General features: G+C 50.1%; 1 protein-coding gene across 1 annotated transcript; it reads left to right on the forward strand.

Moving 5' to 3' along the window:
• The first annotated feature begins 9,509 nt into the window (after nucleotides 1-9,509).
• On the forward strand, nucleotides 9,510-17,388 carry LRRC52 (leucine rich repeat containing 52). The gene is made up of 2 exons (XM_038758525.1): nucleotides 9,510-10,299; nucleotides 17,038-17,388. Exons 1-2 carry the CDS (start codon nucleotides 9,693-9,695, stop codon nucleotides 17,343-17,345), a joined length of 915 nt encoding a protein of 304 aa, XP_038614453.1. The 5' UTR covers nucleotides 9,510-9,692; the 3' UTR covers nucleotides 17,346-17,388.
• The last annotated feature ends 428 nt before the right edge of the window (nucleotides 17,389-17,816 follow it).

Below are 17,816 nucleotides of genomic sequence, written 5' to 3' on the forward strand. Positions count from 1 at the left end.
CCAACTCTGTTACAGTATACTCTCTCAAGTGTTTAGTCCACTGCTCTGCGCACAAGAAGCGCTCAAAATGGAGCAGCGTGGCCTGGTGGAAAGAACCGTGGGCCTGGATATCAGAGGACCTGGGTTCCAGACCCGGCCCTGCTCAACGGCTGCCGTGGGACCTTGGGCAAGGTACTTCTCTGTGCCTCGATTCCCTCTTGATGTAAGCTCGTGGTGGGCAGGGAATGTGACTGTATATTGTATATATATGTATATGTATATATGTATATATATATATATATGTATATATGTTTGTACATATTTATTACTCTATTTATTCTACTTGTACATATCTATTCTATTTATTTTATTTTGTTAGTATGTTTGGTTTTGTTCTCTGTCTCCCCCTTTTAGACTGTGAGCCCACTGTTGGGTAGGGACTGTCTCTATATCAATCAATCAATCAATCAATCAATCGTATTTATTGAGCGCTTACTATGTGCAGAGCACTGTACTAAGCGCTTGGGAAGTACAAATTGGCATCACATAGAGACAGTCCCTACCCAACAGTGGGCTCACAGTCTAAAAGGGGGAGACAGAGAACAGAACCAAACATACCAACAAAATAGAAATGTACAAGTAAAATAAATAAATAAATAAATAAATAAATAAATAGAGTAATAAATATGTTGCCAATTTGTACTTCCCAAGCGCTTAGTACAGTGCTCTGCACATAGTAAGCACTCAATAAATACGATTGATGATGATGATGACGATGATGATGATGATGTGACTGTCTGGTGTTCTATCATCCTCTTCCCAGTGCTTATTACAGTGCTTTGCCCACAGAAAGTGCTCAATAAATACGACTGGATGAATGAATGATAAGGACGGATTCTTTTAGATTGGACTCCCAAGTGCTTAGTACAGTGCTCTGCCCACAGTAAATACCATTGATGGGCAGAGCGCTAAATAATAATAATAATAATAAACGAGAAGCATAATGGCTCGGTGGAAAGAGCCCGGGCTTTGGAGTCAGGAGGTCATGGGTTCTAATTCCGGCTCCACCACTTGTCTAGCTGTGTGACTTTGGGCAAGTCACTTCACTTCTCTGTGCCTCACTTACCTCATCTGTAAAATGGGGATGAAGACTGGGAGCCCCCCGTGGGGCAACCTGATCACCTTGTATCCCCCGCAGCGCTTGGAACAGTGCTTTGCACATTGTAAGCGCTTAACAGATGCCATCATTATAATTATTATCATTATTAAGGGAGTCAGGAGGTCATGCGTTCTAATCCCGGCTCTGCCACTTGTCTGCTGGGTGATCTTGGGCAAGTCACTTCACTTCTCCGTGCCTCAATTACCTCCTCTGTAAAATGGGGATTAAAATGGTGAGCCCCATGTGGGGCAGGGACTGTGTCCAACCCGATTACCTTGTATCTTCCCCAGTGCTTAGAACAGTGCTTGGCACACAGTAAGCACTTAACAAATACCGTTATTATTATTATTATGCCTCAAAATCTGGCATTTGGAATGTCGGCACCCTGTTTCCCCCTGCCAAATCCCCACCACGTGCAGAGTCCTGTATCGAGTAATCAGTCGTATTTACTGAGCGCTTACTGTGTGCACAGCATTGTATTGAGCATTCGGGAGAGTCCAATACAATGGAGTTGGTAGAAATGTTCCCTGTCCACAAGGATCTGAGAGTCTACCTCTGGATTTTGAGCCCCACAAGGGACAGGGACCGTATCTGATGCGAGTGCTCTGAACCTCTTCCCTCCCTCCAGTAAATGGCTTCTGAGAAGAGAAAGGGGCAGGGAAAAGCCCTGTGCTAAGCGCTAGGATAGATATACCATGATGATATGGACCCAGTTCCTGTTCCAAACCAGGCTCACGGTTGACAAAAGGAGGGAGAAAGGGTGGTTCTCCGACACGCGCATTTTAAAGTTGGGGAAATTGAGATCAGAGAGGTTAAGAATCTTACCCACGGCCACACAGCAAGGCAGGGGCAGAGATGGGGCTAGAACCCAGGGGTCCTGCTTCCCAGCCTTGTGCTCCGGCCACTAGGCCTCACTGCCCCTTCACCTCCGTCCACAAGGGAAGTGGGGTTGGTCAGCCATTCATTCGTTCAGTCATATTTATTGAGCGCTTACTGGGTGCAGAGCACTGTACTAAGCGCTTGGGAAGTCCAAGTCGGTCCGATCTAGAGATGGTCCCTACCCAACAACGGGCTCACAGTCTAGAAGGGGGAGACGGACAACAAAACAAAACATGCGGACAGGTGTCAAGTCATCAGAATAAATGGATGCACATCATTAACAAAATAAGTCGAATAGGAAATATGTACGAGCAAAATAAATAGAGAAATAAATCTGTACAAACATATATACAGGTGCCGTGGGGAGGGGAAGGAGGTAGGGCTGGGGGGATGGGGAGGAGGAGAGGAAAAGGGGGGCTCAGTCTGGGGCTGAGCCATTCAATCGGTGATATTTATTGAGCGCTTACTATGTGCAGGGCACTGTACTAAGGACTTGGGAGAGCCAGCCCTGGTTCTGCCCGAGGTAAACTCCAGTTCCCCTTCTCACAAAACTGGAAAAGACAACCCCCCCGGACCACCCCTTCCTGCCCTTACTCCCAATTCCCAGGGCCCGAGGACTCCTACTAATGAAGCGATTGTCTTAATAATAAGTGCCTCGCTGCCATGGCAACGGGCATTCCACCAACCTGGGGATGGGAGGGGAGAAGGGGGAGATTTTAGGAGAAACAGCAGCTCGTGAAAGGGGAGAGGGAAAATAAGGAGCCAGAACAGGAGGGAAAAGAAGGAAGGGAGACAGAAATGGAGAAAAGAGAGAAAAGAAAAGGAGAGAGAAGCGGGGAGGGGGCGCGGGGAAGGAGCTGATGGAAACTGGAGCTGTTTTTGTCTTTAGTTTCATGTTTGGTTGTATAACAGCCCCAGCTCCTCCTCTTGTCTGCTGTGTGACCCTGGGCAAGTCCCTTCACTTCTCTGGGACTCGGTTACCTCAGGGAATTAAGTCAGTAAGGCAATCGCATTTACTGTGTGCAGAGCACTGTATTAAGCGCTTGGGATAGTCCAACATAACAGACACATTCCCTGCCCACAACGAGCTTACAGTCTAGAGGGGGAGACAGACGTTAATAGAAATAAAATTAGAAACAGAATAAAATAGAAATAAAATTGCTGCTCCAGCGCTTAGTTCAGTGCCTGGCACATAGTAAGCGCTTAAAAAATTTCACATAAATTATTATTATTATTCTGACATTCCCTGCCTACACGAATTTACAGTCTAGAGGGGGAGACAGACGTTAATAAAAATAAAATTAGAGGCACTGTACAAAGCGCTGGAGTAGACAGCAAGCTAATCAGGTTGGACACAGTCCGAGTCCCACATGGGGTTCACGGTCTGAATCCCCATTTTACAGATGAGGTGATTGAGGCCCAGAGAAGTGAATCGACTCACCCAGGGTCCCACAGCAGACAAGTCGTGGAGCCAGGATTAGAACTCAGGTCCTTAGGGAAGCGGGCCTTGGAATCGGAAGGTCGTGGGTTCTAATCCCGGCTCTGCCGCTTGTCTGCTGTGTGGCCTTGGGCAAGTCGCTTCACTTCTCTGGGCTTCAGTTACCTCATCTGGAAAATAGGGATTGAAACTGAGAGCCCCGTGTGGGACAGGGACTGTGTCCAACCCGATTACCTTGTATCTACTCCAGCGCTTAGCACAGTGCCTGGCACATAGTAAGCGCTTAACAAATATCACAGTAATTATTGTTCTTACTCAGACTCTCAGGCCCTGGTTCTATTCCCACCCTTAAAGAGCCTGCTGCCAGTTAAGGAACCAAATTGCCCCCCAGTTGCCCCCCCGAGAGACACCCACCAATCTCACCATTGGAAACCCCTACAGCCCTGCTTCGGGACGGACCAGGGAATGCCATTTTTAGGGATAAGTATGCCTTTTTTTGATTCCCCCCATCTAAAACCCTGTCTTCAGCAGAAAGATTTAATAAGATGCACTTTGGTTTTAATGAAGGCTCCGGGGAACCCAGCTGACAGTCAACATTATCTCGTGTCAGGAGAGAATACATAGGGAAACGCAGGGGGTGGGTGAAGGGGAGGGGGAGAGAGAAAAGGGGAGAGGAGGGCGGAGGGAGGAGGCGAAATGGGGAGAAGGCAGAGTTGGAGAGGAAGGGGGGAAGAATGAGGGGAGAGAGAGAGAAGAGAAGAGAAGAGAAGAGAAGAGAAGAGAAGAGAAGAGAAGAGAAGAGAAGAGAAGAGAAGAGAAGGGAAGGGAAGGGAAGGGAAGGGAAGGGAAGGGAAGGGAAGGGAAGGGAAGGGAAGAGAAGAGAAGAGAAGAGAAGAGAAGAGAAGAGAAGAGAAGAGAAGAGAAGAGAAGAGAAGAGAAGAGAAGAGAAGAGAAGAGAAGAGAAGAGAAGAGAAGAGAAGAGAGAGAGAAGAGAGGAGAGAAGGGGAGAGAGAGAAAGAAGAGACAGAAGAGAAAAGAGAAGAGAGGAGAGAAGTAAGAAGAGAGTGGAGAGAAGAGAGGGAGAGAGAGGAAGAAAGAGAAGAGACAGAAAAGAAAAGAGGAGAGGAGAGAAGGAAGAAGAGAGGAGAGAAGAGGGGGAGAGAGAAAGAAAGAGGAGAGAGACAGAAGAGAAAAGAGGAGAGAAAAGAGAGAGGAGAGAAGGAAGAAGAGAGAAGAGAGGAAAGAAAAGGGGGAGAGAAAGACAGAGACAGAGAAGAGAAAAGAGGAGAGGAGAAGGAAGAAGAGAGGAGAGAGAAGAGGGAAAGAAGGGAGAGAAGAGCGAAAGAAAAGAGGAGAAAGGGAGAGAGAGAAGAGTGACAGAGAGAAAAGGAGAAGTATTCATTCATTCAATCGTATTTATTGAGCATTTACTGTATGCAGAGCACTGGACTAAGCGCTTGGGAAAGTACAGTACAGCAATGAAGAGTGACAATCCCTGCCCACAACTAGCTCACAATCTAGAGGTAAAAGGGAAGAGGATGAGGAGAAAGAGGGAGGGAGAAGGAGGGGAGAGAAGCAGCAACGTGGCCTTTTCTTAGAAAGAGCCCAAGCCTAGAAGTCAGAGGAGATCAGTTCTAATCCCCTGCCCTGCTATGTGACCCTGGGCAAGTCACTTCACTTTTCTGAGGCCCAGTTCCCTCATCTGTAAAATGGGGATTAAGTCTGTCAGCCTTATGTGGGACATGAACTGTGTCCAACCTGATCAGCTTGTATCTACCCCGGTGCTTAGTACAATGCCCGGCACACAGTAAGCAATTAAATGCTGTTATTATGACCATTATTATTGAACGCTTACTGTGCGCAGAGCACTGGGCTAAGCACTTGGGAGAGGACAACAGAATTAGCGGGCCCGTAACGAGCTCACAGTCTGGAGAGCCGAGTGACCCCATCTTCCGACTCCCCGGAAGTCCAGGAAACGGGTCTGGAAACCCAAACAGGGATGCTGCAGTGACTTCCCTTACCTGAAATTTATTTTTAAGGTCTATCTTCCGACTTGGTAAATTCCTCGAGGGCAGGGATCATGCCTACCAACTCTATTGTGTTCTCCTTTCCCAAGCACTTAGTACAGTGCTCTCTGGAGAGGAGACTGTCAGCTCGTTGAGAGCAGGGATCATGTTTAATAACTCTACTGTGCTCACCCAAGCGCTCAGTACAGTTCTCTGCGCATAGTGGATTGTAAATTCCTTGAGGGCAGGGAGCTCGTCTACCAACTCCGTTGTACTCTCCCAGGCGTTCAGTACACTGCTCTCCACACAGGAAATGGTAAAGCCCTTGAGGGCAGGGATAGCATCAATCAATTAATCAATCAATCGTATTTATTGAGTGATTACTGTGTGCAGAGCACTGTACTAAGCGCTTGGGAAGTACATGTTGGCAACATATAGAGACGGTCCCTACCCAACAGTGGGCTCACAGTCTAGAAGACTAACATCAACTAACTCTTGAACCTCCCTCATGGAGAGTACACACAGTATGCTCTGAAGTTCCTTAAAGACACAATCGTGTCTATTAACTCTATCGAACTCTTCTCCGTGTTTATTACAGTGCCCCGCACAGAATAAGCACTCAATAAATGCTGTAGCGTTTTTATTTTCCCAGTACCCTTTTAGATTAATCCCCTCCTCTTACCCTCGCAATGGCCCTGTGAGGTAGGGATGGTTATTTTTCAGAGGAGGAAAATGAGGCCCGGAGAGGTTAAGCGACTCAGCCTGCGTCGCCCAGCGGACGAGGGGCAGAGTTGGAATTGGCACCCAAGTCTGCCCTCTCAATTCTCGGGATTCTCTTTTCCGTAGCAGAGCGAGAGGCAGAGTTCACGGCCTAGAAGAAGACAGACGAACCCACAGAGACGTCTATCATATTCTTTGCCTGCCACATTTCTTAGCAATTAAGGCGCCTGTGAGCTTCCCACGTCTTTTCAAGCCCTACTCTTGAGGGGGTTGTAATTAAATCCTCCTTGCTTTGCCCAAGACTTCTGTTTTGTCAAATAACTTTGTCTTGGAAAAGTTCCCGTGTTAAGAGTTCACACAGCCACACACACACGCCGCACGCGCACCGCACACGTACACGCTTCTTTCCGTGACTCCCCACAAAAGCCCCGATTCTAACATTGTCTCTGGTCCCCACTCCCCTCATCAGCATGCAAGTCTAAGAATGCCTGTCAAGAGATCAGCTCTCAAAGAATTCTGAAACGTTTCGCTAAAAAGCAACCCTCCCCTCACGGCAGACCCGATCCCTGCCGAATTTCATAGCCAGGGTGGGGTCTCGTCGTCTCCCCGGGCACAGGCCTAGTTGTGGAAAGAGCCCGGGCCTCAGCGTCAGAGCACCTGGGTTCTAATCCCGACTCGGCCACTTGTCTGCTGGGTGACCTTGGGTAAGGCACTTGACTTCTCTGGGCTTCCGTCACCTCATCCGCAAAATGGGGATTAAGACTGTGAGCCCCGTGTGGGATGGGGACTGTGTCCAACTTGTATCTATCCCAGCTCCTGGTACAGTACTTGGCACAGAGTAAGCATAATAATAATAATAATGGCATTTATTAAGTGCTTACTATGTGCAAAGCACTACTCTAAGCACTGGGGAGGTTACAAGGTGATCAGGATGTCCCACGGGGCGGCTCACAGTCTTCATCCCCGTTTTACAGGTGAGGTAACTGAGGCGCAGAGAAGTTAAGTGGCTTGCCCAATACTAATAATAATGATGGCATTTATTAAGCGCTTACTATGTGCAAAGCACTGTTCTAAGCACTGGGGAGGTTACAAGGTGATCAGGATGTCCCACGGGGGGGCTCACAGTCTTCATCCCCATTTTCCAGATGAGGTAACTGAGGCGCAGAGAAGTTAAGTGACTTGCCCAATACTAATAATAATGATGGCATTTATTAAGCGCTTACTATGTGCAAAGCACTGTTCTAAGCACTGGGGAGGTTACAAGGTGATCAGGATGTCCCACGGGGGGGCTCACAGTCTTCATCCCCATTTTCCAGATGAGGTAACTGAGGCGCAGAGAAGTGAAGTGACTTGCCCAAAGTCACACAGCTGGCAATTGGCGGAGCAGGGATTGGAACCCATGACCTCTGACTCCAAAGCCGGTGCTCTTTCCACTGAGCCACGCTGCTTCTCTGAATACCCTTGAATACTCTTTAAAAAATAAATAAATAAGGGGAGATTCCCTGACTTTAAAAAGGGCTTCGGAAAAAAGCTCAGATGCCCTGCGGATTCAAGATGGTGTGACGTATTGGATGTATTAATGTCCGTCTCCCCCACTAGATCCTAAGCTCATTGCGGGCAGGGAATGCGTCTGGTATATTATGTTGTCCTCTCCCAGGCGCTTAGTGCAGTGCTGTGCACAGAGTAAGCGCTCAACAAATATGATTGACTGACTGGCTTAGTGGAGTGCTCCACATACGGTAAGCGCTCAGTGAATATCAATCAATCAATTGTATTTATTGAGTGTTTACTGTGTGCAGAGCACTGTACTAAGCGCTTGGATTACGCGCTTAATATGACAGAATATGACTGTCTGACCAAGAACAAGTGACCACGGGCTGACTGACCCCCTAAGAGGGGACGATGGGAAAGGGTGGACGTTTAAGTGTTCTGGTTTGTAGCCTCACCCCGCGATCCGGAGAAAAGGAACATTTCCCCTGTGGTGCAGAAAAGAAGAATTCAAAGAGGGATGCGCAGAAAAGAAGAATTCAAAGAGGGATGCCGCGTATTTTTCCTTCTGTATCCCTCCTGTCCTCCCTCTCCCGTTACGGCTCAGGTAAGATGACAGCGATAAGAAGCTCAGAAAGGAGGCCATCCTTGACTGCCCAAGGGAGCAGGTCCCTTCTTCCTCTTCGCGGTCGGTGGTCTCACGGAGCCCACCTGAAGTGCCCCCTTTCACGTAGTTTTTTGCTCCAGGGAGGGAGCCAAGAAGTCCACCGATAAACCTTCAGATACCACCCACCCCCCAGCCCTCCCACCTCTCTCCCCTCCAAGTCTTCACTGTCGGAAAAGTGTCGGGTCTGGGGTCTTGGAAAGTCTGTCCGGTTTCTTAACTGCTGCCAACTTGTACTTCCCAAGCGCTTAGTACAGTGCTCTGCACACAGTAAGCGCTCAATAAATACGATTGATTGATTGATTAACTAGGTACACCTATCTGCTGAACGCCGAGAGAGACGGAAGACTCCAACCAGGACACCTCTGAACGAAGACCGCGTTCCACCCGGAGAAATCCGAAGAACAGCTGACTAAAGACCGTGTCCCACGCCGCTAAACCCAAAGACCAGCCCCAACTGAGACACGCACACACACAGAATAATAATAATGATGATGGTATTTGTTAAACGCCCACTGCGCGCCAAGCCCTGTTCTAAGCGCTGGGACAGGTAAAGGGTAATCAAGTCGGGAGCAGTCCCTGTCCCACCTGGGGCTCACAGTCTCAATCCCCATTTGACAGACGAGGTAGCCGAGGCAGGGAGAAGGGAAGCGACTTGCCCAGGGTGATGCAGCCGATGAGTGGCAGAGCGGGGGTTAGAATCCACGACCTTTGCTTCCCAAGCCCATGTTCATCATCAATCGTATTTATTGAGCGCTTCCTATGTGCAGAGCACTGTACTAAGCGCTTGGGAAGTACAAATTGGCAACATCTAAAGACAGCCCCTACCCAACAGTGGGCTCACAGTCTAAAAGGGGGAGACACTAGGCCGTGCCGCTTCCCTGGCAGACTCCTACCAAGACACGCCCGCCGAATAAAGACCATGTTCCACGTCGACAAACCCAGAGACCAGTGCCAATCGACCCCCAAACAAGCCCCCCACCCCCAAGGGGGCTTCTCCTCAGGCCCATAGGGCTCCCCCCAAATCCCACAGTCACTCCGACCCGGAGGGAAGGCTGGCCTGTCCCGCCTCCCGACAACCCAGGCCGGCCCTCCTTTCTGGAGGACTATATTTGGAAGCTGCTGACATCACAAAGGTGTCAACTGGCAACTGTGGTGCCCAGGTGATCTCGGCTCTCCCTCCCGGCCCTCCTCCTCCTCCTTCCTCCCGCTCGGCCCCGGAGAAGGAGCGGGTCCTCCCGGGCCAGCCAAATGGGCCGGTGGCCGGCGGCGGTATCCACACCGTGACTTGGGCCCCGTCCGCCGGCGATGGGGGCCGGCCGGCCCGAGGCGGGGGGCCCGTAGCCGTCTCCGGCCGCCATGCGCTGGTGGCCACTCCTGCTGCTGGCCCTGGGGCCGGTGGCCACCGGTAGCCCGAATTGCCCCGCGGGCTGCTCCTGCCAGGCCCTGGAGGCGAACTGCTCCGGGCTCGGGCTAGAGGCCTACCCCCGAGGCCTGCCCCTGTCCACCCGCCGCCTGCTCCTGGCCTCCAACAGGCTGACCTTCCTGCCCGCCGTGGAGCTGGGCCACCTCAGCGACCTGGTCCACCTGGACTGCGGCCACAACCTCCTGTCCGAGGTGGCCGACTTCACCTTCGCCGGGGTGGGCCGGCTGGTCCACCTGGACCTCAGCTTCAACAACCTGAGCTCCCTGTCCGCCGAGAGCTTCTCCTCCCTGGGGGCCCTCATGGTCCTCAACCTCTCCCACAACCCCCGGCTGGCCGCCGTCCCCCGCGACGCTTTCGCCAACGCCACGTCCCTGAGGCAGCTGGACCTGAGCAGCACGGGCCTGACCTTTCTGGACGCCCTGACCATCAGCCAGATCCCTAGCCTGCGCTCCCTGCACCTTGGCGGGAACCCCTGGATCTGTAGATGTAACCTCTTGGGCCTCACCATCCATTTGCTGGTGACTCACATCAACTACCCAGGTAAGAGACGGGAAGGAACTCCTTTTTTATTTACTAAATGGCATTTGCTAAGCGCTTACTACATGCCGAGCCCTGGGGAAGATACAAGCTCGTCGTACTGGACGCAAGTCCACATCCTACCTCTCCATCCCCGTTTTACGGATGAGGCACAGAGAATACTAATTACGGTATTTGTTGAGCGCTTACTACGGGAAGCAGCGTGGCTCAGTGGAAAGAGCCCCGGCTTTGGAGTCAGAGGTCGTGGGTTCAAATCCTGGCTCCGCCACTTGTCAGCTGTGTGACCTTGGGCAAGTCACTTCACTTCTCCGGGCCTCAGTTCCCTCAACTGGAAAATGGGGATGAAGACTGTGAGCCCCATATGGGACAATTTGATTACCTTGTATCTACCCCAGCGCTTAGAACAGTGCTTGGCACATAGTAAGCGCTTAACAAATAGCAACATTATTATTATTATTATTACATGCTGGGAAGTGGGATATATTCAAGCTCATCGGGTTGGACGCAATGCACGTCCCACATTTTAATCTCCATTTTACAGATGAGAGAACTGAGGCACAGAGAATACTAATTACGGTATCTGTTAAGCGCTTACTACGTGCCGGGCCATGGGAGAGATTCAAGCTCATCGGGTTGGACGCAGTCCACGTCCCACATTTTAATCTCCATTTTACAGATGAGAGAACTGAGGCACAGAGAATACTAATTATGGTATCTGTTAAGCGCTTACTACGTGCCGGGCCGTGGGAGAGATTCAAGCTCATCGGGTTGGACGCAGTCCATGTCCCACAATTTAATCTCCATTTTACAGATGAGAGAACTGAGGCACAGAGAATACTAATTACAGTGTTTGTTAAGTGCTTACTATGTGCCGGGCAGTGGGATAGATTCAAGCTCATCGGGTTGGACGCAGTCCACGTCCCACATTTTAATCTCCATTTTACAGATGAGAGAACTGAGGCACAGAGAATACTAATTACGGTATCTGTTAAGCGCTTACTACGTGCCGGGCCGTGGGATAGATTCAAGCTCATCGGGTTAGACGCAGTCCACGTCCCACACTTTAATCTCCATTTTACTGATGAGGGAACTGAGGCACAGAGAATAATAATCATCGTATTTGTTAAGCGCTTATTACGTGCCGGGCACCAAACTAAGCACTGGGGTAGATACGAGATAATCAGATTGGACACAGTCCCTGACCCACTTGGGGTTCACGGGTCTTAATCCCCATTTTACAGATGAGGGAAGTGAGGTACGGAGAATAATAGTCATTATGGTAATAATTATGGTATTTGTTTAGTGCTTTTAACAGATGAGAGAGCTGAGGCACAGAGAATAATCATAATTATTAGGTTCAGTTGAATGTCCCCATCTTCTGGGTGATAAATCCCAGACCCCCAGGGACTCTGAACTGAGGATGAACTGAGCGTGCCCAGTTGAGTTTTCCCAGCATTTTGGGAAGTCCGGAAAGTCCCAGAATGCCATGAGGCACAGCTGTCAAGGTGACGGTGGAGGCCCGAGGTAATAATAATAGTAATAATGATAATAATAATAATAATGGCATTTGTTAAGCGCTTACTATGTGCAAGGCACCGTTCTAAGCACTGGAAGGGGATACAAGGTGATCAGGTTGTCCCCCGTGGGGCTCACGGTCTTCATCCCCATTTTACAGATGAGGGCACTGAGGTTCAGAGAAGTTAAGTGAGTTGCCCAAGGTCACACAGCAGACACGTGACGGGGGTAGACGTCACCCCGGGGTCGCAGCCTCGTGCTCGGAGCAGATGGGGGAGACGCCGTGCCCTTTACGCTCCCGAGCGTTGTCGTGACTCTGAGGGCATCTGGAAGGAGGCTGCCAAATTACCTCAGGAGATTACCAACCTGCAGGCCTCAGTTATGGTGTCTTTTAGCTGCTCACTATGTGCTGAGCGCTGGGGTTGCTGACTTGTTGTTGTTGACTTCTGTTGCTGACTTGGTACTTCCCAAGCGCTTAGTCCAGTGCTCTGCACACAGTAAGTGCTCAATAAATACGGTTGAATGAATGAATGAATGGGGTGGAAACAAGGTTTTCCAATCGGGATGACATCCCTGGTCTTCATCCAGCTCAGTCCCATTTAACAGAGAAGAAAACTGAGCCCCAGAGGTCACATTTCAGGCCAGGGGCAGAGGTGGGGTAGAAACCCAGCGTGGCTCAGAGAAGCAGTGTGGCTCAATGGAAAGAGCCCGGGCTTTGGAGTCAGAGGTCATGGGTTCGAATCCCGGCTCCGCCACATGTCTGCTGTGTGACCTTGGGCAAATCACTTAACTTCTCTGAGCCTCAGTTACCTCAGCTGTAAAATGGGGATTAAGACCGTAAGCCCCACGTGGGACAACCTGATCACTTTGTAGCCCCCCCATCGCTTAGAACAGTGCTTTGCACATAGTAAGCGCTTAAGAAATGCCAACATTATTATTATTATTATTAAACCCAAGTCTCCTGCCTCCCAGCCCCAGCTCTCTTTTTTTAAAAAAATGGTATTTGTTAAGCGCTTAATGTATATTGTATTAAGCGCTGGGGAAGATACAAGCTTATCAGGTTGGACACAGTCCCTGTCCCACGTGGGACTCACAGTCTTCATCCCCATTTTCCAGATGAGGGAACCGAGGCCCAGAGAAGTGAAGCGACTCGCCCAAGGTCGCACGACAGACTAGAGACAGAGCCGGGTTTAGAACCCAGGTCCTTCTGACTTCCAGGCCTGGCCTCTATCCACTGGGCTACCCTGCTTCCCAAATGTGATCGCGTTGGAGGCAGCGTGGCTCAATGGAAAGAACCCGGGCTTGGGAGTCAGAGGTCATGGGTTCAAATTCCAGCTCCGCCAATTGTCAGCTGTGGGACTTTGGGCAAGTCAACTCACCTCTCTGGGCCTCAGTTCCCTCTTCTGTAAAATGGGGATGAAGACTGTGAGCCCCCCGTGGGACAACCTGATCACCTTGTATCCCCCTCCATAATAATAATAATAATAATAATTGGCATTTATTAAGTGCTTACTATGTGCAAAGCACTGTTCTAAGCGCTGGGGAGGATACAGGGTGATCAGGTTGTCCCACGTGGGGCTCACAGTCTTAATCCCCATTTTACAGATGAGGTAACTGAGGCCCAGAGAAGTTAAGTGACTTGCCCAAGATCACACAGCAGACAGCGCTTAGAACAGTGCTTTGCACATAGTAAGCGCTTAACAAATGCCATCATTATTATTATTATTTACCCCTAAACCTAGTATTGTGCTTAGCCTTTATTACGTGCTTGACAAATACCATTATTATTATTATTATTAGATTATGCTGCATTGCCCCAGGGCTTAACGCAATGCTCTCCACATAAGCACTTAAATAGTATTTTACAGGCAGGGAACATGCCTGCTAAGTCTTGTATTGGACACTTCCAAGTGCTTAGTACAGTGTCCTGCACATACTAAGTGCTCAGTACCATTGACTGATTATTATTATATCCACCCCTGAACCTAATCCAGTTCTCAACCCCTACTAAGCGCTTAACTATTATTATCATTATTATCATCATCATTACGTGATTACATTGTCAATGACCAATATTCATTCATTCCATCGTCTTTATTGAGCGCTTACTGTGTGCAGATCACTGTGCTAAGCGCTTGGAAAGTCCAATTTGTCAACAGATAGAGACCATCCCTACCCAATATCTATCCCAGAGCCCAGCACGGAGCTCAGCCCAGAGTAAGCACCGGACAACCGATATCATGTCCATTGTACTGATTGAGCGCTTACTATGTGCCGAGCACTGTACTAAGCGCTTGGAAGAGTTCAATAGAACAATAAACACATTCCCTGCTCACGGTGAGCTTGGTGGCAACGTAGGCCCCTTACCCTGGAGACTTCCTTATTCATTCATTCGGTCGTATTTATTGAGCGCTCACTGCATGCCGAACACTGTACTAAGCGCTCAGGGGAGTCCAATAGAACAATAAACAGACACACTCCCTGCCCATAAGGAGCTCAGTGACACTGTAGGACGCTCATCCTGTGCCATCCTTATTCATTTACTTCTTCAATGACATTTCATCATCATCATCATCAATCGTATTTATTGAGCGCTTACTATGTGCAGAGCACTGTACTAAGCGCTTGGGAAGTACAAATTGGCAACATATAGAGACAGTCCCTACCCAACAGTGGGCTCACAGTCTAAAAGACTGTGATTTATTTAGGACGCTCATCCTGTGCCCTCCATATTCATTCACTCCTTCGATCAGTGTGGCTCTGTGGCAGGAGCATGGGCTTTGAGGTCAGAGGTCATGGGTTCAAATCCCGGCTCCGCCCCTTGTCAGCTGTGTGACTTTGGGCAAGTCACTTCACTTCTCTGGGCCTCAGTGACCTCATCTGTCAAATGGGGATGAAGACTGTGTGCCCCCCGTGGCACAACCTGATCACCTTGTAACCTCCCCAGTGCTTAGAACAGTGCTTGGCACATAGTAAGCGCTTAACCAATGCCATCATTATTATTATTATTATTTATTGAGCGCTCACTGCATGCTGAGCACTGTACTAAGCGCTTGGGAGAGTCCAATAGAACAACAGACAGACACACTCCCTGCCCACAGTGGGCTCAATGACACAGAAGCTGCGTGGCTCAGTGGAAAGAGCCCGGGCTTGGGAGTCAGAGGCCGTGGGTTCTAATTCCGGCTCCACCAGTTGTCAACTGTGTGACTTTGGGCAAGTCACTTCACTTCTCTGTGCCTCAGTTACCTCATCTGGAAAATAGGGATGAAGACTGTGAGCCCCACACGCGACAACCTGATCACCTTGTATCCCCACCCCCAGCACTTAGAACGGTGTTTTGCACATAGTAAGCACTTAACAAATACCATCATCATCATCATCATCATCATCCCGTGCCCTCCTTATTCACTCATTCCTTCGCTCGGATTTATTGAGCGCTCACCACAGGCCGGGCACTGTACTAGAGAGGCAGCGTGGCTCAGTGGAAAAGAGCCTGGGCTTTGGAGTCAGAAGTCACGGGTTCTAATCCCGGCTCTGCCACTTGTCAACTGTGTGACTTTGGGCAAGTCACTTCATTTCTCTGTGCCTCAGTGACCTCCTCTGTAAAATGGGGATTGAGACTGTGAGCCCCCCGTGGGACAACCTGATCACCTTGTATCCTCCCCCCAGCACTTAGAACAGTGCTCTGCACATAGTAAGTGCTTAACTTACTTCTAGACTTGTGAGCCCCCCTTCTAGACTGTGAGCCCACTGTTGGGTAGGGACCGTCTCTCTATGTTGCCAACTTGGACTTCCCAAGCGCTTAGTTCAGTGCTCTGCACACAGTAAGCGCTCAATAAATATGATTGATTGATTGATTAACTGTGAGCCCACAGTTGGGTAGGGACCGTCTCTCTATGTTGCCAACTTGTACTTCCCAAGCGCTTAGTACAGTGCTCTGCACACAGTAAGTGCTCAATACATACGATTGATTGATTGATTAACTGTGAGCCCACTGCTGGGTAGGGACCGTCTCTATATATTGCCAACTTTGACTTCCCAAGCGCTTAGTCCAGTGCTCTGCACCCAGTAAGCGCTCAATAAATACGATTGATTGATTGATTGATTAACTGTGAGCCCACAGTTGGGTAGGGACCATCTCTATATGTTGCCAACTTGGACTTCCCAAGCGCTTAGCCCAGTGCTCTGCACCCAGTAAGCGCTCAATAAATACGATTGATTGAATGATTGATTCTAGACTGTGAGCCCACTGTTGGGTAGGGACCGTCTCCATATGTTGCCAACTTGGACTTCCCAAGCGCTTAGTCCAGTGCTCTGCACACAGTAAGTGCTCAATAAATACGATTGATTGATTGATTGATTAACTGTGAGCCCACTGTTGGGTAGGGACCGTCTCTATATGTTGCCAACTTGGACTTCCCAAGGGCTTAGCCCAGTGCTCTGCACACAGTAAGCACTCAATAAATACGATTGATTGATTAACTGTGAGCCCACTGTTGGGTAGGGACCGTCTCTCTATGTTGCCAACTTGGACTTCCCAAGTGCTTACTCGGCACAAAGTAAGTGCTCAATAAATACGATTGATTGATTAACTGTGAGCCCACTGTTGGGTAGGGACCGTCTCTCTATGTTGCCAACTTGGACTTCCCAAGCACTTAGCCCAGTGCTCTGCACACAGTAAGCGCTCAATAAATACGATTGATTGATTAACTGTGAGCCCACTGTTGAGTAGGGACCGTCTCTATATGTTGCCAACTTGTACTTCCCAAGTGCTTACTCGGCACAAAGTAAGCGCTCAATAAATACGATTGATTGATTAACTGTGAGCCCACTGTTGGGTAGGGACCGTCTCTCTATGTTGCCAACTTGGACTTCCCAAGCGCTTAGCCCAGTGTGCAGAGCACACAGTAAGCGCTCAACAAATACGACCGATTGATTAACAAACACCATCATCATCCTCCTCCTCCCATGCCCTCCTTATCCACTCATTCCTTGGACTTCCCAAGCGCTTAGCCCAGTGCTCTGCACGCAGTAAGCGCTCAACAAATACGACCGATTGATTAACAAACGCCATCATCATCATCCTCCTCCTCCCACGCCCTCCTTATCCACTCATTCCGTCGCTGGCATTTCCCGAGCGCTCGCGGCGGCGGGCCGGGCACCGTGGCGAGCGCCCCGGGGGGTCCCGTAGGCCGATAAGGCGGGCGCTGTGGCCGTGTCCCCCAGACGAGCAGAACGCCACGTGCCGGAGCCCGGAGGAGCTGGAGGGCTGGCCCCTGAGCCGCGTGGGCAACCCGCTGCGCTACATGTGCCTCACGCACCTGGACCGGCTGGACTACGCCTTCCTGCTGCTCATCGGCTTCTGCATCTTCTCGGCGGGCACGGCCGTGGCCTGGCTGACCGGGGCCTGCGCCGTCCTCTACGAGAGCGTCACTCGCAAGACGGACGACGACGACGACGACGGCGGCGACGACCCCAGGCCTCCTCAGCTGCTCCCCGGCCCGGGCCGGGACAGCCCCCTCGACGTGGTTTAGTCCTCCCTCCTGGACCCCCCTCAAAGAAATACACTGAAAGACTGAGAACAATCCCGGCCCCCGGCGTCTATCAATCAATCAATCAATCAATCAATCGCATTTATCGAGCGCTCACTGCCTGCTGAGCACTGTACTAAGCACTTTTACTTGGCTCTTTTAGACTGTGAGCCCACTGTTGGGTAGGGACTGTCTCTCTATGTTGCCGATTTGTACTTCCCAAGCGGCTCTGCACACAGTAAGCGCTCAATAAATACGATTGATGATGATGAGCGCTTCCTGTGTGCAGAGCACTGGACTAAGCGCTTGGGAAGTACAAGTTGGCAACATCTAGAGACGGTCCCTACGTCTAGTGGAGAGGCGACGCGGCCTAGCAGGTAGAGCGGCGTGGCTCGGTGGAAAGAGCCCGGGCTTGGGAGTCGGAGGGCCTGGGTTCAAATCCCGGCCCTGCCGGTTGTCGGCTGGGTGACCTTG

The sequence above is a fragment of the Tachyglossus aculeatus genome, chromosome 16 (genome assembly GCF_015852505.1).
Source record: "Tachyglossus aculeatus isolate mTacAcu1 chromosome 16, mTacAcu1.pri, whole genome shotgun sequence".
Classification (NCBI taxonomy): Eukaryota; Metazoa; Chordata; class Mammalia; order Monotremata; family Tachyglossidae; genus Tachyglossus; species Tachyglossus aculeatus.

Excerpts from the sequence above, each read along its gene's own strand:
- LRRC52 (XM_038758525.1), top strand. The coding sequence starts at position 9,693 with ATGCGCTGGTGGCCACTCCTGCTGCTGGCCCTGGGGCCGGTGGCCACC. Across the intron at positions 10,300-17,037 it reads GACTCACATCAACTACCCAG|ACGAGCAGAACGCCACGTGC; the intron begins GTAAGAGACGGG and ends CGTGTCCCCCAG.